The 23,349-nt window shown below is 37.1% G+C and overlaps 1 protein-coding gene across 1 annotated transcript; it reads left to right on the forward strand.

The window, feature by feature from the left end:
- Nucleotides 1-22,434: 22,434 nt before the first annotated feature.
- Nucleotides 22,435-22,974, forward strand: LOC138348891 (uncharacterized). The gene is made up of 2 exons (XM_069298487.1): nt 22,435-22,563; nt 22,666-22,974. The coding sequence occupies exons 1-2, from the start codon at nt 22,435-22,437 to the stop codon at nt 22,972-22,974; spliced, it is 438 nt and encodes a 145-aa protein (XP_069154588.1).
- The last annotated feature ends 375 nt before the right edge of the window (nt 22,975-23,349 follow it).

The raw sequence follows: 23,349 nt of genomic DNA on the forward strand, positions 1-23,349 counted from the left end.
TTTTTGAAAACCCATCTGGTTGCTATCGATGTTGTACCAATAGGTCGAGGAACCAGGTACCACACCTTACTTCTTTGAAACTGATGAAGTTCTTCTTGCATTGAATTTATCCAATCTGCATCACCTAATGCCTCTTTCACATTCTTAGGCTCAATAGATGATATGAATGCTGAGGATGCAACTAAATTTATTGTTTTTGATATTGTGTGAATTCCAAAATTCAAGGGAGAGATAAGATTATCAAGAGGATGTGATGAACTATGTTTCCATCCTGGTTACAAAGTTGACGATTCAGCTGATCAACATGTTCTTCTTCTTCAAGGAGTTTATCATTTTCTGGAGAATTTGAGGTATTCTGACAGGAGTTCAGAGTAGTACCAGGTTCCTCATTACACTTTTCAACTTCATCAGTCATTTCAGATAGACTATTATTATCATTATCATTGTCATTCCTCAACTGATCATTTGCACCATCTTCACTTCCTTCAGTTTTTCTGTGAATTAATTAGCTTAATCAACTCATCTTCGTCATTTGATGCATCACTTTTCAAACTTCCATTTTCATCAAACACAACATGAATACTTTCTTCAGTACATTGAGTTCTTTTGTTGAAAATTCTGTTCGCTTTACTTGATGAAGAGCATCCAACGAACACTCCTTCATCACTTCTAGGATCAAATTTTCCCAGATCATCTTTTCCATCGTTCATCACAAAATATTTGCAACCAAAAGCCCTGAGATAACTCAACATAGGTTTTATGTTCTTGAGCAACTCAAATGGAGTCTTATTCCACAAAGATGTTATCAGACACCTGTTAGTAACATGACATGCTGTGTTGACAGCTTCAGCCAGAAACTTTAAGGAAGATTTTACTCAATAATCATGGTCCTAGCAATGTTCACCAAGGTTCTGTTTTTTCTTTCCACTACTCCATTTTGTTGAGGAGTTCTTGGAGCAGAAAAATTATGACTAATATCATTCTCCATGCAGAATTGATCAAGTTTTGAGTTTTCAAACTCAGTTCCATGATCAAATCTAATTCCAACAATCACTTGATTCAATTTAGTTTGAATCATTTTGAAGAACACTACCAATTCTTCAGGTATTTCTACTTTTGATCTTAGGAATCTTGTCCATGTGTACCTTGAGTAATCATCAACTATCACAAGAATGTATTTCTTTCCATTTGTACTTTGAACCTTCAAAGGTCTACATAAATCCATGTGTAACAGCTCCAGTACTCTTGATAATGTTACTTGCTTCTTTAACTTGAAGGATGATCTGATTTGTTCTCCTTTGACACACGCTTCACAGATTTTGTTTTCACAAAACTTTAACTTTGGCAAACCTAGGACCAGGTCCTTAGAAATCAATTTATTCAATAAAGATGAGCTCACATGCCCTAGTCTTCAATGTCACAGATCAACATTTTCATTTTGAGCACTAAGACATGTCAGATCATATCCGTGAGACGTTTCTAAGTTAGCCACATACATGTTTTTACTTCTAAAGGCAGTACGAATCACTTTCTTTGTGGTTAGATTAACCACAGTGCACTTCTCAGAAGTAAACTTCACTTCATTTCCTTTGTCACAAATTTGAGATACACTCAAAAGACTGTACTTCAATCCACCGACATGATACACATTATCAATTGATTCTCCAAGAGATTTTCCCACTTTACCAACTCCCAAAATATACCCCTTCTTTCCATCACCAAAAGAGACACCTCCTCCTTGAAATGTCTTGAGTGAGAGGAAATTTTTGATATCACCATCCATATGTTTAGAGCATCCGCTGTCCATATACCAACGTTGATTGCTGCTTCTCTCACTCACTTGCAACAAGAATCACTTGTTAGGTTTGGGAACCCATTTCAATTTGAGTTCCCAGAAAGCAGACAAGGGAGTGATCAGATTGTTTCTAGTCCAATGGGGTAGTTTTTGAATCTTTTTGACAATTGATTTTGGAGCAGAATTAGATCCTTTCTTTGAAAACCTTTTAGCTGAAAATTGTTTTGGGGGACCAGGTCTCTCTTTTGATACTATTTGCTTCTCTGTATACTTAGAGTGTCTTTCATGAGACTTTCTCCAGGCAATACACTCTTCTTTTAAATGCCCATTCCTACCACAGTGAAGACAAAGAAAATTGTCAGACACAAAAATATACTTGCTGTGAGGATTAAAGAGAGGACTAATATTCAATCTTCCTAGACCCTTCTTATTGAAATTACTCTGATTTGTTACACTAGATAGCAGCTTAGAAGATTTTGTCCACTTAAGAGATTTTTCAAGATCTTCCTTAAGTTTGACAATATCCTTTTCTAAGTTGTTGCTCTTCTCCAAAGCAACCCCAAGATTTGTCTCAGAGGTTTTCAGTTTTTCTTCAATTTCAACTTGTAAACCATTTGACCTTCCTTTTGCTTTTTAGCTTCTTCATTTATCTGATACAACTATTTTTTAAGTTCAATCTTATCAAATTCCAAAGAAGCCATTTTTATCTTCCATTTTCAACATTTTTTCTTCCATTTTATCTTTGTTTTCAGTTAAACTGTCAAGCTCAGCATTCATAATGTCTCTTTCAGAGGTTCACTCAAGTACTGAATCAATCATCACATTTGCTAATGTTCTCAACTTTTTAAGAGAATAAGTATTTAGATCTTGTTTCAAATCAAGAAGAGTTACCTTGTCCTCCTCTTCTTCATTTTCTGAATGAGCCATGACAGCAAACATCTCAATGAATATGGTTTCCACTTCATGAACCACCACCATTAACACATCATTTGGTTCATCAGGATCTTCTGAGTCACTTGAAGAGTCTCCCCATGCAGCAAGAGCCTTTTTAACCACATAATCAACAGCAGATCATTTTTATTGGGTACCAGGTCCCTTCTCTTCTCTTTGATATTTTTTATTTTCAGCCTTGATTAAAGGACACTCTCTTATAAAGTGCCTAGTTTTTCCACACTTGTAACATGTATTATTTTGAGTGGCAGTTCGAGGACCATTCGCTCCCCTTTTAAAACCTTTTGTTCTTTCTCACAATTTTTTTGAAATCTATTGATGAGATATGCCATATCATCATCACTGGCGTCCTCTTCAGATTTATATTTCAGCATCAAGGACTTATCCTTTTTGACTTCCTTCTTTAACTGATCATGATTACGATTCATCTTATGAGTCTTTAGATTTCCAATGAGAGCATCCATTGTTAACACTTTCAGATCTTTTGCTTCAGTAATAGCATCAACCTTACTTTCCCAGGACTTGGGAAGGATTCGAAGCACTTTCCTAACTTGCTTGCTCATACTGATAGGTTCTCCAAGGCTTTTCAACTCATTTGTGATGGATGACAATTTTGTGAACATCTCATGAATAGTTTCACCTTCTTTCATTTTGAAATTTTCATACAAAGAAGTGAGCATATCAATCTTTGACTCTTTTACTTGTTCAATTCCCTCATGAGCTGTTTTTAAGCAGTCCCAGATCTCTTTTGCAGACTCACAGGCTGAGACACAATTGAACTCATCTGGCCCTATCCCATAGACAAGAAGTGTCTTAGCTTTGTAACCTTTTTAGATCTTCTTCCTATCAGGTTCATCATATTTTTGTCTAGTCTTTGGAACAAGCCTAGGTTTTTCTCCATTTTTCTCTTCAATCATTGGAATAAATGGTCCATCTAAGACAATGTCCCATAGCTCACTGTCTTCAGCCATAAGAAAATCATGCATTTTGACTTTCCACCAACTGTAATAGTGTCCATTGAAACGAGGAGGTCTAGTTGAAGACTGATCTTCTTCTAGATTAAGTGGAGCAGCCATCCTAGAACAGATGTAACTTTCTTGGTGTTAACCAGATAGAAAGTGCCTTCTCTGATACCACTTGTTAGAGTCTATGCGTCCACTTATCATTCAATGGACCAGGTCTCTTGACACACAAACAAGTATGAACATAAAGTAAATGCAGTTTAACAACACAACAATTTTACGTGGAAACCTCCTTGCTTAAGGGAGTAAAATCACGACCTGTCTCACAAGATTTTCACAACTGTTTCACTAATCTTCGCAAGCAAAAGTAAAACAGGTTACACAAATGTGAGAAAAAGTTTTTAATCTCACGATCAAGCAATAATGCTATTGCTTGATAAGCCTAAGTAGAAGTTATTCTACCCACTAAGCTATCCCTTCTAGACAACTTAGAATTTCAACAACACCACAATGATTCCTTTATAGATTTAGGAACAGTTTACAATGTACAACCACAAGAATATATTCTCAAACAACTACACGATATGCGCCCGAGTTTTCAGTTGTTATTGAATAATTCTTCACTTTGATTTTCTATAGCCTTTGCAAATGTTCTTGAGATTTTCTTTTCAAGTTGCAAAAAATAAAGAAATAATCTTTTGGAAAAGTGACATTGTATAGACAAGTCTCTTTCCTTAAATCCTTGCCATTGGTTCAAAGGATCTGACTTTTCTGACGCTGTCGGGAAATATGCACCTACTTTCTGTACCCGCTCCAGCTAACAGTCAACAGGCTGTTCATGTTGGGAACCTGGTACCTTTACAAGGTCCCTGAGTTTGTCACATCATCGAAAATCATGTTGAGAACCTGGTACCTTTACAAGGTCTGTGAGTTTGTCACATCATCAAAACTCATGTTGAGAACCTGTTACCTTTACAAGGTCCCTGAGTTTGTCACATCATCAAAACTCATGTTGAGAAACTGGTATATTTACAAGGTCCCTGAGTTTGTCACATCATCAAAACTTACAATTAACAATGTGGATGATGTTATTGTCACAGGCACCGATTCTGCAAAAATAGATTCACTGAAAAGATTTCTGCATGATCAATTCAAAATCAAAGATTTGGGGAGGTTGCATTACTTCTTAGGCCTTGAGATCTTATACAAAAAAGGATGGGGTTCTGATTTCTCATAGAAAATTTACATTAGATATTAAAGAGTTTGATTGCTGGCATTGTCCAAGTCCTTCTTCCCCTCTTGATCCAACAGTGAAGTTAAAGGCCAAGGACGGACCTGTTCTATCTGATCCTATTTTTTTTATTATATAAAACTGGCGGGGAAGCTGAATTTTCTCACTAACGCAAGGTTGGATATATCCTATGTAGTACAACACTTAAGTCAGTTTCTACAAGATTCTAGAGAACCTCACTTACATGCAACATTCCATTTGCTCAGATACATCAAATAGGATCCCACACATGGGATTTTTTTGTCTAACATCCATGACTATACAGTAAGAGATTTTTGTGACTCTGAATGGGCACTATGTCTAGATTCTAGGATATCAGCTTCAGGGTACATTGTGCTACTAGGGAACACTCCAATTAGCTGGAAATCCCAGAAACAAGAAACTATGTCATTATCCTCATCTCAAGCAGAGTACAGGGCTTTGAGAAAGGTTGTTGGTGAACTAGAGTGGTTGAACAGACTTTTTGAGAAACTTTCAGTGCCAACTTCCACACCTTATGCAGCATTTTGCAACAATCAGTCAGCCCTTCATATTGTCAGGAATCCTGTATTTCACGAGAGAACCAAACATATTGAAGTGGTCTGTCACTTTATAAGGAACAAACTCCATGATGGGCTCAAGACCCTACATCATGTCACAACTTCAGATCAACTCGCAGATGTCTTGACCAAAGCATTAGCAGGAATTAAACACTCAAATATTCTCAACAAGTTGGATGTAAGAAGTACACTTCCAACTTGAGGGGGATGTAAAGATGAGATAATGCCTGATTATAATATGAGTCAGCATGTTAGTTGTAGTTCTGTTAGTTTGTTACATAATTAATTAGTTGAGTAGGTTAGTTATTTTCTGCCTTGCAAACCTTTGTATAGATACAAACTTACATTTTCAATAACACTCACAGTTTTTCATTCTCTTATGAAAGATTCTCATATGGAGCTTGTATCAATGGTGGAGTTGTGAATTTGACAATAACTACTAGATAATATTAATTATTATTTTTGCCTTCTAACTAGCTAGGCAAAGAAAAATTTTGTTGGCGTGTTTGCTATTTTCTCACTTGAATTATTTGATGATAGATAATTTTCATTTTAATAAATTGTTCACTTAAATATCAATTTTCAATTTAAAACAGATAGATCATCAACTTTTATAAATCAAAAAGATTGTAAATGATAATAAGATCAAATGATGTTTTCTACGTTTGCACATAAAAATTGCAAGTTGTAGTTTTAATATGTATGTAATTTTATAACTTATTCAAAATACAAATAATTAAAAAACCACATATATATCAACAAATAATACACCAATTAAGATAACAAGCGTCATGTGATGATCATATCTATCTTTTCAATTAGTTAGTTTTAAACAATTCATATTTCAATATTATATTGATTTGTATTGAATTTATTCAGTAACAAACAACTCCCTCTAAATAATAAAATTTGTAGGTTAATTTATTTAAATACACTATCTAATAGAAATTATATCAAACATAAACAAAAAAAATGATTAGGTATATCGACTTGAATATTTGTATATATGGCAAACAATATTGGGAGATGGACGAGAGATGTGAAAGAAACTGGGAGGAGGAGGACATAGGTGAGCGAGATTGGGAGACAAAGGAGAGAGGCGAGTGAAAGAGGCAAACAGTGGGAGAGAGGTGAGTTGAATATGTATATCAGTTAGATAAGTTTATATTATACATATGTATTTGTATATATGAAAAGTGGGACTGATAGAGGGAGGCGAGAGGCGAGAGAGAGGGGGCAGAGAGTGGGAGAAAGGTGAATTCGATATGCATATCTGTTAGATAATTGTATATTATGCATATATATATTTGTATATTCTGGCAAATTATATATATACAAACGTGACTAATTATACAAACTCGAAGTCATCCCACTTAAATAATTTATAATATTAGTCGCGAGTGATAATTATAACTAACTATGACTATGATGATTGATTAATTAGTATAAGTTTATTTAACCGCGTAATTTTTTCATAAATAAATTTAAGACGTGACCCATTCTTTTTAACTAAATTAATTATTTAAAAGAAGATTAGTCAATTAAATAACTGTAGTTAAACAGTTCAAAATATTCGATTCGACTCCACTAACTGATCATAAATGACTCCGAGCAACTATTGAGAGGGGTAAATCAATAATTTTGTGAAAGTGTCATGACCCGAGACTACACCCTAGACGTGGCCAGTACTCGAGAATATTTTCCCCCTCAAGCAAAGTATCCTTGCTAACTACAAGAGGAAGATTAACTCATTCATACACAAGCATCAAACTCAAAGAAATACTAAATCAACAATGTAATAAATCTCAAATTCTTTGAATATGAGCATGAAACATAAGTTTTAAATAAAACATCTGAAATTGAAGGACTCTCTGATACTATCCATCTATGAAGCCTTTACTATACAAAGTTGAGCATTGAGACAATACTTATGACTCCTCAAAAGAACTACTACTATTAACAACTCATAAAACTTGAGTCCTCTGGATGATAGGAGGTCTTACTCAAAAACTGACGAGCGGATGAAGTGATCTCAACACTTTTGTTGAGAATCCTAAGAACATGTATCCGCATTATTAAGAAATGCAGGTCGAATGACATCAATATTTTAAATGTATGCGTATATAATAGAGATAAATAACAAATAATTGAATGAAAGGACTATAATATACATATATATGCAATGGACCGTGCTTGAGCATGGACCCGATATTTTACAATTTAAAGTCCAACATTTATCTCAGGATCAAAAGAGCAACAATTATCTCATACTCAAAAAATAAATTGAAGAGCTTGAGATTGAGCAACGCCTCTGGATGATATCCCGTCTGCTTGTCTACAAGCATAGTTGTAATAGACATAATACACCAAAAATGTAACAAATGTTGAGTCTTCATTTAGATTAAGCGTATCCTATTTTAATAATGGTAGAGCATTTTAGTTGGAGTCTGAATCTTTGTAGTCAATCTTTCGTATTTCAAGAAATCATGGCTTAGAAATAGGTCGAGGTACCTAAGAAAAACATATAATATCAGTTGATCTAGGAAGTTGGAGATCATGTATTCAAGGCTTCATACATTATACACATAATAAATGAGACAAATGCAAAAAATGTAAATAAAAATCAGTAAAGTGAATGCAAGTACAAATACTTATCAGTGTACATCTGCAATTTTGTGACCCCTAGATATACACACTGTGACACAAAGCTATCATTCTTACTGCATTTACTAAGTAATCTCCCTCCACACATTAATGATACATGCAAGAAATGTGTGTAATACAAATAATGATATGAAAAAATATAATAACCATCTACTGCGCGATTTTTGACATTATAAAATCTACAATTGGTGATATTTTTAAATCACGCCTAAAAGATTTTGAACTTATCAGCTTCTCTCATCTCTCATCATAGTATCTATAATTCGATTTCACATTCATTTACTCATAATTTTTGCTTGATATATGCATACGTAACAATCACAATAATAGTAATATGTCAAAGCCATTGAGGGTGTTCCCCAAATTATGGATTTTACTCTTAATTTTGTTGTTTTCTTGACAAAATATTCACATAGTACATGAAAATATATAAGAAATCAATTCGTACAATGACATAAAATAAAAGGAATTCATCAAGAAAAGAGAGTAAGAACGCGTTCCAACTTAAGAAGAGAATGAAGAGGAAAAAGAGTTAAACAAAAGTCTAGAAGGGGAAATTTGTCTATGACATTTGTGCATAATTTATATCTTAATACAATCAAATATCCATACCTTATGAGGAGCGTTGGTAATGAGATCTCTATTGGAATAGTTTGATTCCATACCTTGTAATCTTCTTCTTACCTTATGAGCAGCATCAGTTATGAGATCTCTATTAGAACAGTTTGATTCCATACCAGCTTGTAATCTTCTTCTCCTTCTCTTTGCGTGTGTGTGTTTTTCTCTTAATCTCCGATTTTGTCTGGACCTTGTATATGAACTTATTATCATGGCTTTTGTTTGCCTGCAAAATGAGGTCTGAGTAACATTTTCTCAACTATTGCATAGAAAACAAAACATTTTCACAAATATGATGATTTTTTAGCAGGTTCATAATGCCTCCTATAGCTCTATACATACAAATGCTCTAAATAATCGCTTACTAAGTTTAACCTCACCTTTTTTTTGTATGCACTTGTGTTAAAAGCTAATAAATAATCTAATGTTTAGTCCAGCTAGTAAATATTTTGAGAGGTAGACAAAAAGAATTCTAAAGACAACCAACAAAAAGGAATTCTTCAAATTTTCAATCAAGTAACAAGCACGCACATTCACAATATTTTAGAGAATAATAAACTTTCTAAAACATTAACCTAGTCATATCTACACAATATTCTGCACCATATATGCATGAGCTATACAAGTCAATTAATGTTGATTATGACGATATTACAACTCATCAATAAAAAAACTCTCATAAGCTAAGATTATTAAGTTTCATTAACTCGTTAACCTCATTAAACAATTTCTTAGTTTGCTTGAAGCAGCTGGGAAAAATAGTAACGCACCTGAGCAAGTGTCCAAATTCAAAAAGATGGTGGATAACTATTTTGTGTTCCTACATTGAAAAGTGATGTAAACTGTTATGGATCAATTTGGTGCATGCAAAGCATATAACTTCTTCACGAGTATCTTCAACATATATAAAATGCACCTTTCTCTTCTCTTTACAAATTTTAAGGAATAGCTTCATGACATGGATAAAACATAAAAGATTAACGAAAAACCAATTTTTGAGCTCAAATCTTTCAGATCATAACGAATTATGCCACATATATCTCTATCACTCCTTTGAAACACCATTGTAAGACTATATGTGTATTCTTAAAAAGCTTCAAGAAATGATTATTAACACATAAAGATGGTATGAAATTGAGAAACTTTACACAAGATTATTTGGATAATCTCAACGCCAACAGATTCCTAAACCAACATACGGTATCAATTCAAATCTGCACTCTTCATACTTCTTTTATTATGTATACAACAAAATATCAGGTACGGAATCAATTTTTAGAAAGTTACGACCAACATATTCCTATTATCATTAGAAAAAGAAAACAGGTATTAGTAAAATCATAAAAGTGACCACAGTATCTGTCACATATGTAACTGATCATTTACTAATAGATTATGATCAATAATTTGTTCATAAACAAGATATCATTCAAGTAATGAGGACTTTGTTTAGATGATTTTGGTCAAATCAATATAGATTTTTTTTAGGTGTGAGCATTGGAATTCATTTTCTTCTTCGGGCTTTCTCGTTGACAACTCATTTTCGCGATTTGGAATTCGCAAGTCCAATCTAAGGTCTCTGCATCAATGTTGAAGCTTAGTCATGTGTCTATGAAAGATATGTTGAGTTGTAAACAATAACATGGGCAGAAAGAGTTGGTAAATCATAACAATCAGAGTTCTCTCCAATTGATGGTATCTTAAACTCAGATGCATCTAATCTTTTGTTAATGTCCAAGCTCTTACAATGAGAAATAAAGAAGGATAAAAGAAGAGTTCAGTCTGAGCAATGATGAAAGCCATTGAAACCAGAACACACCAACAACTTTGCACAAAAGATTACTTGAAAAGTCAGTACAAGTAAGAAATCGATTAAAATTCTGAAAGATTCACATGTAAATATAGAGTATATTATACATTCAAATTGAGTTACTCTGAGTTTTGCCATATTCATAATCCTTCCTTAATATTCTTTAGAAATCGCAAAATGTGTTGCATGTCAGTAGAAATGAGAAATCGATTAAATATTTTGAAAGATTCACATGTAAATATAGAGTATATTATACATTCAAATTGAGTTACTCTGAGTTTTGTCATATTCATAATCCGTCCTTAATATTCTTTAGAAATCACAAAATGTGTTGCATGTCTGTAGAAATGAGAAATCGATTAAAGCTCAGTGAAAAGCGGGGAGGAGGAAAAAGAAAATAAAAGAAAAAGAATTAAGGCGCCGACTATTAGTCTCTTGTTGAAGTTTCGAAGGGAATTTTTTTTCTTTTGTTTATGGTTCCTAACCATATCTTAGAATATAAGAGCTTAAAAACAGAGTAACATCATAGTGAAAAAAGGGAAAACATTTCGTTGTCGTTTTTCCTGAACGCAAGATATTTGGGTTTCCTTGCTGCTGTCAGTGTCTCCATCGCGCGGTCGTTGAAAGTCTTCATCTTTTGCTCATATTTTGTCCTACTCGCTGCCCCAAAAAAGTAACATTCTCTACTATATAGTTTCTTCTCGTCCTTCCCTACTGGTAGTCGATGAATGAAAGTCCTTGTTGTGGTTGATGGCTGCTAGTGTCCAGCTGAGTCGGGGAAGTACGTTGTCGTTAGTTGTATTTTAGTGGGGCTATTATATTAATCAACGGGTTTTCTAGCCATGAATGTTTGTTGTTGTTATTCTTGTTTTCCCGCTTTTCCTTAGGATTCAGTTTGTTATTCTCGTTCCCATTGTTGCTACCATTCCGATTTCTATGCATGTGTTTAATTAAAATGGTAGGGCTGTCATTCGTTCATTATAATATTGTTTTAGGCTCGAGTTTTTCCCTTAGCGTTGTTTACTATTTATCTCATCTCGCATTTTATTGCATGACTTGAGTTCTGTGCAGGTTTACTTTCTGGGTTTGCATTTTGTCTAAGTGTCTATCATGTATTAGGTTAACTTGTTAATAGAGTTTGACATTAAGTTGCTCTGGAAAAATTGATATTTAATATCATTTTGTTACTAACTCGAGTCGTGCTTTATTCTTGTTTCGCTTTCATCTCAAGTCGAATTTCCTTTTGTCTCACTTTTGTTTCAAGTTGGTCGAGAATGCTTACACTTGTAGTTGGATTGATATTTAATATCATTTTGTTACTAACTCGAGAATGCTTACACTTGTAGTTGTACAAAGGGAGGGGAGTTCTTTATCTTTTGTTGGATTCGATTATTGCCAATCTTATTCATCCAGGGTGTTTGGAGTTTAGTTTCTTTGAGGTATAAATCTTTATTAGTGGGTATGAGGAACTTGCGTTCCAAGGTTGAGGCCTTTGTCTTGTCTTGTGATGTTCAAATGGTTATATCGTTCCTACATGTCTCCTACTTAACGATTTAAATCTACTTGAATACTAACTTTGGTGACAGTTTGTGGCTTTAAAAACTTCAATTTGATCTTATTTCAATTGTTAGTTTCATTTATGACCATGATCAATTTATATGGCTTATGTTTACTGTAACGTGTCGAAGAAAATAAAATAATAGCTCAAGTGCAATTATCTTATCCTTAGCATGTTTTGAAATTTAGTGTCTTCTGAATTTGTGTATTTTCTGCCCAAGGCCGTATCATTTGAGTTTAATTTAGTTATATTTCCGTATATCATTTCAAAGGGGTTCTTGTGGCTGACTTTAAGAGTAATAAATCAATTAGGACGCTAATTATTACTCTCGTTTGTTTGCATGCAAAATTCGTTTGAGTTCGCCATGAAGTCCCCCTCCCTGAACCTCGTGACAGTCATTAAGACTCGAGTTTCTTCTTTCGAGTAAGCCAATCAAGAATGACGGACAGATTCAGAAAACAAAGAAAAATTTTGGAAGCAAACTAAGGAAGCCGAAGAAGTTTAACTAGAGGACCTCTTTATTTGATGCATTTTTGTATTTTGTTTGTTTTCGGGCATGAGCTTTTGTCATCCTTCCCATTTTTTATTTATTTTGTATTATTATTTGTTTAGTTTAGGATAGGTGCGAAAGAAAACGGGTTGAAAACCCAAAAGTCAAATGGGTTAAAACCCAAAAACAGGTGTGTCCAAAATTTTGGACAAGGTGAACAGAACCTGGATTTGGACCCAATATCTCTCTCCCTATCTCTCTTTACACACTTTGAATCTATTTTACTTGTCGCTAGCCTAAAGGTTAAGAAAACTCCAAGATCCCCGCAAACGCTTTAAATGTTTTATCAACATAAAATCGATAATTTTGCAAATAACTCACTTAGATAATAAGTTAATATTTTAACTCTTTTCTCTTGTAAGTAATTTTTGAAAATTAAGTGATTTTAGAAAAATATGAAGTTAGTTGTCGGATAACCGCAATTAGATGAATATTTAAGGTATGTAACACCTTCCTTAAAATATTAATGTGAATCCCTGAACCCCTTTAAGGTTTTTAATCATTTTTTCTATTAAGTCTTTTGAAAGAAAAATTTTTCTTAATTTTTTCAAAAATTAAGTGGCAATTCTAAAAATTCGAAAACTCTTCAAAACAAAAAAAAAATTTTTGATTTCGATTAAAATAGAAATGGAGACTCCACTGGGGAATAATTGAGGATTCTAACCTTAAAACTAACAATTATTTGGCCATGTGTATAATTGTTTATCTGTTTATCGCTTTATTGAACTGTTTCATTCATGGCATGACTTTTTCCGTCAAACGATAATTATTTTCATTTCCACTAAAGGACGATTATGCGCGTTCGCAATAGTTTATTAACCAAAAATTTTCTCGGGGCACTGGGGAGTACTGTAGTTTGGACCCGGTCATTTTGGCCGACATTTATCGATCTTTAAGTCTGTGTAAAAAGAGGGTTCCCGTTTTTCCAAGGCTGCAACATCCACTTCAATGGTGGTTGATTGATCATCTCTATAAAAGGGAAGGTCCCCAACCCCAAGAGTTGGCCAAACCGAGCCAGACGAGTCCCCTTCATAATTATGAATTCCATCTGAGTGTTCGTATATTCCCAATTCATACCACCAGGGATGCATGGGCGAGGGTTTTTTATGGTCTGAAAGAAGGAGACATACAATGGATGTTACCAAACTTCAAGTCCAAGAGGATAGCAACACAAGGGGCCAAACTTCCATTTTTAATCCTTCCTGGCATTAGAGGATTGCGGCTCTACAACCCAGCAAGAGTTGTGTGACAATTTGGTAGAACACAAAACATACCAGTCCAAGGGGATGCTAGCTCTTTTGTTGTCGATTTTGACAGGAGCGACAAAATACCTTTCGCTAAGATCATCCTCCAGGAATGGGTCGGACGTGTCAACATGAAGTGAGATATGACCGAGAATAGATATGAAGTGGGGTATGTCGACGAATACAAGACATGGTTGCAGAATGATTTGCATGGTATAGTGAATCTAATACCACGCACAGGTCGAGAAATGGAAGACGTACATGCAAGGCTTTAGATCCGTGCATACCACTTTCAGCAAGAATGAGAACAAAGGGAGCAAGAATTTGAAAAGAGAGAGCAAGAATTTCGACAAAGGGAGCGAGAGTACCAATTCTGTGAGTTAGAAAGTCAGAGGGTTTTAGCCTTGTCTGATGCATTTGGACACGATTCCAGACGAGCAGATGAACACTTTACGAGCCGTACCAACATCTTCCAAAGCTGTGTTCGCTGAGGCGCACGTGTTCACCAGCAAGTGCATCATCCGCGAAGAAGTAGAGAAGGCCAGAAGAGGAGCCAAGCCATCAACCTTTTGACTCCCCTGCGTGGGATTGATTTCTATCAATATTTTGCATCGCATCCCCCTCCCTAAATGTACCCCGTTTAATTTAAAATTATATAATGACTGCTATGATATTTAGTGAAGTTTATTTTTGGGATACAACTATTTGTTTAAATGGCGCAATACATCCTTTAGATCACTAGGCCTACCCTTGACACAAAGGGTCACATGCATGATTAGGATGCGATATATGTGTGTTCAACTGCTTATGTGTTATGTTGCTATAAATGAGGATACCTTAAAACCACTCCTATCCAGAAACTTCCAAAGAATATACAGAAGTCACTATTACAGAATGTCTGACCAAAATTCCGAAGTCTTAAGTTCCTCAATCAAAAGACCTCCTCCTATACCACGGATCCTAAAACATTACTCTATTGGCTCAGAAAAGTCAAAATCACTGCTATGGAGAAAGGTAAGAACATCTAAATGGAGCTCAGTGAAGAAGAACTGCAGAGAAAGATCGAACAGATCACTCGGGAAATTCAAGAAACCAAGGAAGAAGGGCTCAGAGTCGACATGGCCACCGCAATTTACAAAGCTGCAGCTGTGACGTTGGATGAGGATCTGGCATCACAGATGAAAATAAAGAAAGATGTTGAGATGGAGACAGAGGGCTTGAGAGAGAAGTTGGACATGCTTCGGTTGAAAGTGCAAGAAAGAGAAGCGAGAGAGGCGAGGATAGATTCGGAGACCGCCGCTCTGTTAGCGAAAATCATGTCACTTGAAAAGGAGCTGACAGTAGAAATGGGAGAATTCGCCTCCATGAGAGAAAGGATGGTTGCACTGAGGAAGAAGAACAAAGCCTTCCATATTAACACGATTGATAAACTTCGGAAAATGGGTGAAAAATACCCCGTCTATGAGCAAGGAGCCAATAGTGGTCCCGAAAAGGCTCACCCTGAAGTGACTGAGGAAGACAACTACGAGGAAATCATCTACAAGACTCCATTCTTAGGTCGTCTGAAAAGAGGAGGCCAATGCTGCAACAAGAAGGGAAATAACTAACATGTCGTCAGCATTTCATCTTTTAAAAGCTCTGTTGTTGCCTTTCAATTTCCTTGTAATCGTAAGGGACGATTGAATGAAAATATTTTCTTTTGTACTCGAACTACGTTGGGCCTAAATTCTCCATGTGAGATACGTAGGTAGCCTTCCTACGAAGACCGGATCAACAGACGTCAAAGAGCGGCTGCAAGAAGACTGTAGCTCAACATGATTAAGCCTTCTTGAGACAACATCAAAACTAAAACAAGCAAATTCCTGCTTGTTAAAAAGTGTGTTTCCGTCCTCACTCGTGGATTAAAGATATCTTGAAACAAAGCAACTTGTGTGTTTATCTGCTCTCTATGTGATATTATGCATTTGATACTCAAAATCTGCATAAACAAATCTGCCTTTGAGTTTTTTTCCTTTTCAGGTACTTTGAAACTGATTTGTGTCAATCAAAAGCTGGCAGATCATCCTTACTTCACCAGATCAAAAGGTCCTGCATATTCCTTCCCTAGACAAAGCTTTGACAGAGGAAAGGCAGCTATGGGGGATAATAATGAAGAATTGAGTCTTACTAATTTGTTGTGGTGTCTCAACCCACCGTAGTAGAACATAATGAGTTGATTATGCAGCTGATGCAGTAGATTGCAAAGATGAGGTTGAAAATGCAACGGAGACAGGATTTGCCTCCACCAAGATTTGCTACTAACGCCGCTGATGGGAGGCCTCTAATGTACTTCCCTTCCTCAAATATGGATCCAACTCAGAATCAACCATCTACACCTGTTCAAAATCCGTCGGTTATAGATCTGACAACCCAAAATCCACAATATGCTTCAGCATCCTACCAAACTCCATCCCCTCTTCAAAATAACCATCCTCAAATACCGCCACATCCTCAAAATACTCACCATCAGACCGCTCCACCCTTACAAAACCAAAACCAAAATCAATATCAAAATGCTTTCAATCCCCAAACACCTCATCACCATTTAAATTGGAACACCAATCCTCAGGCTTACCCATAGATTTACCAAACCGCCCAAAACGCTCAAAGTCCGTCTGTAGCTCCACTCCTACCAAAGAGAGCCACTTTTCAAGTTCCTATCAATGCCGAGCATGATGTGCACAGTTCTGAGTTGGACCATTACGAGGAACAAGAAAAGGAAATGGAGGTCAAAAGAAGATGTAAGGGTCAATATAAAATAGGAGATCAAGAAGGCCATGAGGGAGCTACAATGCATCCCCAACACTGCTGGACTTAGTTACGAGGACTTGTGTATCCACACGAATTCGGACCTTCCAGAAAGGTTTAAGATTCTGAAGTTTTATACCTTCGGAGGAGTGGGCAACCCTATGGATCATTTGAGAGCAAACTGCGACCAGCTCATGGGAGTTGGAAGAGATGAAGCTTTATTGATGCGGCTCTTCAGTCGGAGCCTGTGTGGAGAAGCTCTCAAATGGTTTACCTTGCATGGAACCGGACAATGTCTCAGCTGGAATGCATTAGCCAAATATTTCAGCGATCGATTTGCTTATAACGTAGAAATTGTTCCCGACCGATACTCTTTGGAGAAGATGAAGCAAAAGTCAACCGAAAGCTGTAGGGAGTTCGCCTATAGGTGGAGGAAAGAAGCGGCAAGGGTGAGACCACCCATTAATGAGAAAGAAATCGTTGAAGTGTTTGTGCGTGTGCAAGATCCGGAATATTATGATAGAATCATGTTGCTCGTTGGAGAAAGTTATAGTCAAGATTGGTGCGACCATCGAAGACGGTTTAAAATCAGGAAAAAAAGCATGTGTAGCCGCATCACCTAGGTCTTCAGGTTTGTTAAGAAAGAAAAGAAAAGAAGTTGCTGCTATTTCATATAAGGGAAGGAAAACCCCAAGAAGTTCATCATATTCCCATGGTCGTTCCCGGCCTTCCCGAAAGTCCTACCAATCTTGTTACATGCAATCTAGTCATCCCAACGATCATAATGCTACCTCCATTTATCCAAATGTCTAAGCTCCCGTATACCGAAGTCCACCCCTCAATTACCAAAGTCCATCTCCCATATACCCAAATCATCCTCCACTCTGCCAAATTTCATCTCCCTACAAGGGTGTTGCTCCCAACTGCGCTAACGTACAGTCGAGCTACCGAGCACCCTCTCCTGTTTATCAAGTCCAAGATCCACTTTACCAAAATCCACCTCCGAATTACCAAGACCCATCACCAAATTACCAAACAAATCCGTATTCCAGAAGCAAGCTCCCCGTCCAAATACCAGAATTTATCAACAGGTGCCTCCTCCTCAACAGGGAAATTATGACCCTCCCCGACCCAGATTTGAGAAGAGGCCTTCAAGGAACTTTGCTACACTTGCTGAAAGCCGTACCAAACTATATGAGAGTCTGGATGCGGCTGGATACATCCACCTTCTGGGGCCCAAACCCGTGGATGTCAATTCAAAATTCTACAAACCTGATTAGAGATGTGCTTATCATTCCAATAGTTGTGGGCATGATACTGAAGATTGTATCAACCCTAAGCACAAAATTAAGGACGTGATTAATCAAGAGGTGGTCTCTCTCCAACTGGCAGCACCAAATATCAACACCAACCCGCTACCGAATCACGGAGGCAACAATGTCAATATGATCGAGACAGACAAAGAGTGGTGTGGAAAGAAGATGATTACTCCCATCGTTCACGATGACTTGGAAAGAGTTGGAGCTTCTTAAAGCGTCAAAGAAAAGAGAGAGTTTGTTATTTTGACACCTGTAAATGGTGTTAACTTGGTGCTGTCAGAAACTCTCGTCAAGCCTAAGTTTGTTATTGAAACTGCTGCTGCTCAAGGCATGACCAGGTATGGAAGGTGTTATGCTCCTAACGAGCTTGCTCTCAGAGGATCGAAGAAGGATCAGTCCAAGAAACCAATAAGCTAAGGAGAAGCGGAGGAATTATAGAGAAGGGTGCAACCAAAGGATTATTCCATCGTTAAACATTTGTAGAAGACTCCAGCTCAAATATTCGTATGGGCCCTACTGATGAGCTCTCAATCCCACAGACAGGCCTTAATGAAAGATCTCGACGATACGTACATACCCGTGGGCACAAGCAGCGATAACGTGGCTGCCATGATTCATGAAGTTATTCGAGGGCACCGAATTAGCTTTTGTGATAATGAGCTGCCTGTTGAAGGGAGATCACATAACAAGGCACTGCACATCACTGTGATATGCTGTGAAAGGGTTGTCAACTGCGCCTTAGTAGATGATGGATCTGGTATGAATATATGCCCATTGTCGACGTTGAAGTAACTATGGTTTTACCTTGGGAAACTGGAGAAAAACCAAGTCAACGTGAGAGCCTTTGATGGGGTTCAGAGAGACATGTTGGGGGCAGTGAATTTGACCATTCAAATATGCCCCACAGAATTCAGTGCGCAATATCAAGTATTGGATATCGATACCAGTTACAACCTTTTTCTGCGAAGTCCGTTCATCCATATGGATGGAGCCGTCCCCTCTACTCTCCATCAGATGATGAAGCTCGTGTGGAAGAACAAAGTGTTGTTCATTCATGCTGAGGCGAGTCACCTTGGCAGACATGTGACAATTATTAATGAGATATCGCGAGGTGCAGACTTTTACACGATAGTGCTGGTGAATGCCACCGGCGAAGACTTGGCCCCACAGACTCCAATGCCTGTGGTATACAAGATGATATCTATTGTGATGCTGCAGAACAGTTTTGAGCCAGTGTTTGGATTAGGAAGAGATTGCCAAGGAATTATTGAGCCTGTTCCGGTCCTCATTATGGGATCTAGATATGGTTTGGGGTATATCCCTACAAATGATGACATGAAAGTGAAGAAGAAAAATGATCAAGCCTTGACTAGGATGATTCCACACTGTATCAATCCTTTCCAATCCGAGAGTATGCCGTGCATGAATACCTTAGGGAAGGAATCTGTGACATCTTCGAGGAGATCGATGTTGTTATCGAGGAAGAGGTCGAGCTAGCTGGTATTCGCGATGCTGAACCAGGGGAGGTGCTGCGGAACTGACCTCCATGCCGATCCTGATACCCCAAACTCTTCGGTACAAAGGCGTCATTTCATGCATATTAAAATTTGTGGAAGTCCGGAAGAGGCATGAGACCTACCGTTTTGCATTTTCTTAACTGTTCAAATTTTTGAATTTTCATTGTGATGTTCAAAAAAGGCAACATGGCCCCATGCCATGGCCAAAGTTTGCATTGTTTTTAAATGAAAGCCTCTTTGTTTTTTACTTTATTATTTAGTCGTTTGTTTTACCTTACTTTCCTAATTTTGTGTGTTTATGATTTCATTAACATACGTTACAGACCAGCCAATGTCAGGTCATGTCACGAGCTAAATGAAGAAAATAAGGTAGGTGATGACGAGGTTGACGATTATGAAGAAGAAAGTGAGGAACCAGATTATGTCGCCGAGGAATTTCTGCAGTTCGAGAATCAGCATAAACCAAATCTAGAGGAAACAAAAATAGTGAATTTGGGAGATCCAGAATGTGTCAAAGAAATTAAGATCAGCATCCACCTAAATGAAACTCAGAAAGAGGGCTTATTGCATTTGCTTACTGAATATACTAATATGTTCGTCTGGGAAGTCAGTGACATGCAAGGGTTGAGTACCGATGTCGCACATCATAAGCTGTCGATTGACTCGGGGTTCGATCCGGTGAAGCAAAAAACTTGGAAATTCAAGCCTGAACTGAGTTTAAAGATTAAGTAAGAGATAATTAAGAAGATAGAGTTATGTTTGCTAGAAGTGACACAATATCCAACTTGGCTGGCCAATGTTGTTCCGGTCGCCAAAAAAGATGGGAAAATCAGGGTTTGTGTTGACTATAGAGATCTCAACAAAGCTATTCCGAAGGATAATTTTTCGTTGCCGAATATTTATTATTTGATTGACAACTTTTACAAGCATGAAATGCAGTCATTTGTGGACAGTTACGCAGGGTATTACCAAATTCTGATGGATGAGGAAGATGCAAAAAAGACGGCTTTCAATACACCTTGGGGTGTATATCATTACAGAGTGATGCCATTTGTCCTCAAGAATGCAAGTGCGACCTATATGAGAGCTATGATGACAATTTTTTCACAACATGATTCATAAGGAGGTTGAAGTGTATGTGGATGACGTCATAATCAAATACCGCTTTAAGAGTTCGGACCACTTGACACATCTAAGGAAATTCCCGCCAAATGCGCTTTTGGAGTTCCAGCCGGAAAGTTGTTGGGATTGATAGTCAGCAGAAGGGGTATTGAGCTCGACCCTTATAAGATTAAAGCAATTCAAGAGTTACCTCGACACTTATGAGTTTCTTAGGGAGGTTAAACTACATCAGTCGTTCATAGCTCAATCAACTGTGGTATGTGAGCCTATTTTCAAGCTATTGAAGAAAGATGCCCCAACAAAGTGGACTAAAGAGTGTCAGACTGCTTTCGATGCTATCAAGAACTATTTGTCCGATCCACCGGTATTGGTTCCTCTGCGAGAAGGGAGTCCTTTGTTGCTGTACTTTTCTGTCTCAGATAGTTCATTTGGATGCGTACTTGGTCAACATGACAAAACAGGAAAGAAGGAAAGAGCTATCTATTATATAAGCAAGAAGTTCACTCTATACGAGTCTCGTTACACTTTGTTGGATAAAACGTGTTGTGCTTTGACGTGGCTTTCCCCGAAGCTGAGACACTATTTGTCTTCGTATACTACATATCTCATTTCCAAAATGGATCCATTAAAGTAAATTTTCTAGAAAGCGATGCCGACCGGAAATTTAGCTAAATGGAAAATGCTGTTGAGTGAGTTTGACATTGTGTATGTGACTCAGAAATCCATAAAGGCACAGGATTTCGCTGATCACCTTGCAGAAAATCCTGTTTATGAAGAGTATGAACCACTTAAGACTTATTTCACGATGAAGAAATGTCATTTGTGGGTGAAAATATTTTGGAAGCGTATCCAGGTTGGAGATTATTCTTTGATGGAGCGGCACATCATCAAGGTAGAGGTATTGGAGCAGTCTTAGTGTAAAAATCTGGTCAGAACTATCCCATGGCATATAAGCTTCGATTAAATTGCACAAATAATATGGCTAAATACGAATCTTGTATTCTTGGTTTGAAAATGGCCATCGACATGAATGTCCACGAGTTGGTGGTTATTGGAGACTCAGACCTTTTGATTCATCATGTTCAAGGAGAATGGGCTGTGAAGAACCCAAAGATTATACCTTACGTACAGTATGTGCAGAAGTTGTGCAAAAGATTTCGTAAGATCGAGTTCAGACATACTCCTAGAATACAAATGAATTGTCCAATGCTCTTACCACTATCGCTTTGATTATTAAACATCCGGATATAGACTATATTGATCCTTTGGATATATAGTTGAAAGAACATCCAATCCACTGTTCCCATGTTGAAGGAGAATCAGACGGTTTGCCTTGGTATTTTGACATAAAGAAGTACTTGAAGTCTGGAACTTATCCCGAAGACGCTACGTCCAATCAGAATAAGTCGATACGCCGTATGGCTCTCAATTTCTTTCTAAGTGGTCTTCTAAGATGTGTGGTTGCTGTTGAAGTTGTGATGCTTATTGAGCAGATACATGCTGGAGTTTGTGGCACGCGTATGAATGGACTCACTTTGGCAAGATAGGTCCTTCGTGCCGGGTATTTCTGGATGAATATGGAGAATGATTGTTGCAAGTTTGTGCAAAAATGTCATAAATGTCAAGTGTACGGTGATTTCATCCGAGTGCCACCTCATGAACTTAATGCTATGAGTTCACCTTGGCCATTCGTATCTTGGGGAATGGATGTCATCTCCGATAAAGCCATCCGCTTCTAATGGGCACAGATTCATTTTGGTTGCCATTGATTATTTCACTAAGTGGGTGGAAGCTGCTTCTTACAAGTCGGTAACCAAGAAAGTAATGGCTGATTTTGTTCGCAACAATCTGATATGTAAATTTGGATTGCTAGAATCCATCATTATTGATAATGGTGCAAATCTCAATTGTCACTTGATGAGAGATATATGTTAGCAGTTTAAGGTCACTCATCGTAATTCAACTGCTTATCATCCCCAAATGAACAGAGTTGTAGAGGCCACCAATAAGAATATCAAAAAGATTTTGAGAAAAATGATTGACAATTATCGAGGTTGGCATGAGATATTGCCATATGCTTTACTGAGTTATCGAACAACTGTCAGAACATCGACTGATGCTACTCCGTACTTACTAGTATATGGAATAGAGGAAGTCATACCTGCTGAAGTGGAGATACAATCATTGAGAATCATCCAAGAAGCTGATCTAAGTAACGCTGAATGGGTCAGCAAGCGCAATGATTAGTTAACTTTGATTGATGAGAAGAGAATGGTTGCCATTTGTCATGGTCAGTTGTATCGATAGAGAATGATTCGCGCTTTTCATAAGAGAGTAAGAGCTAGAACTTTTGAAATCGGTCAGTTAGTACTTAAGCACATTTTTTCTCACAAAGATTAGTACAAAGGGAAGTTTGCACCAAACTAGCAAGGTCCTTACACGGTTCGTAAAGTATTATTTGGAGGTGCTTTGGTCCTGTCGGAGATGGATGGCACCATATGGACTAAACCTATCAACTCGAATGCTGTTAAGAGATACTACGTGTGAAGCTTCGGTCTACATTTTTATTGTTTACTTGTAATTATTTCGTTTGCTTGTATTTGTGTTGCTTAAATTTTGCCC

This window comes from Solanum lycopersicum, chromosome 5 (assembly GCF_036512215.1).
Source record: "Solanum lycopersicum chromosome 5, SLM_r2.1".
In the NCBI taxonomy this organism is placed as follows: Eukaryota; Viridiplantae; Streptophyta; class Magnoliopsida; order Solanales; family Solanaceae; genus Solanum; species Solanum lycopersicum.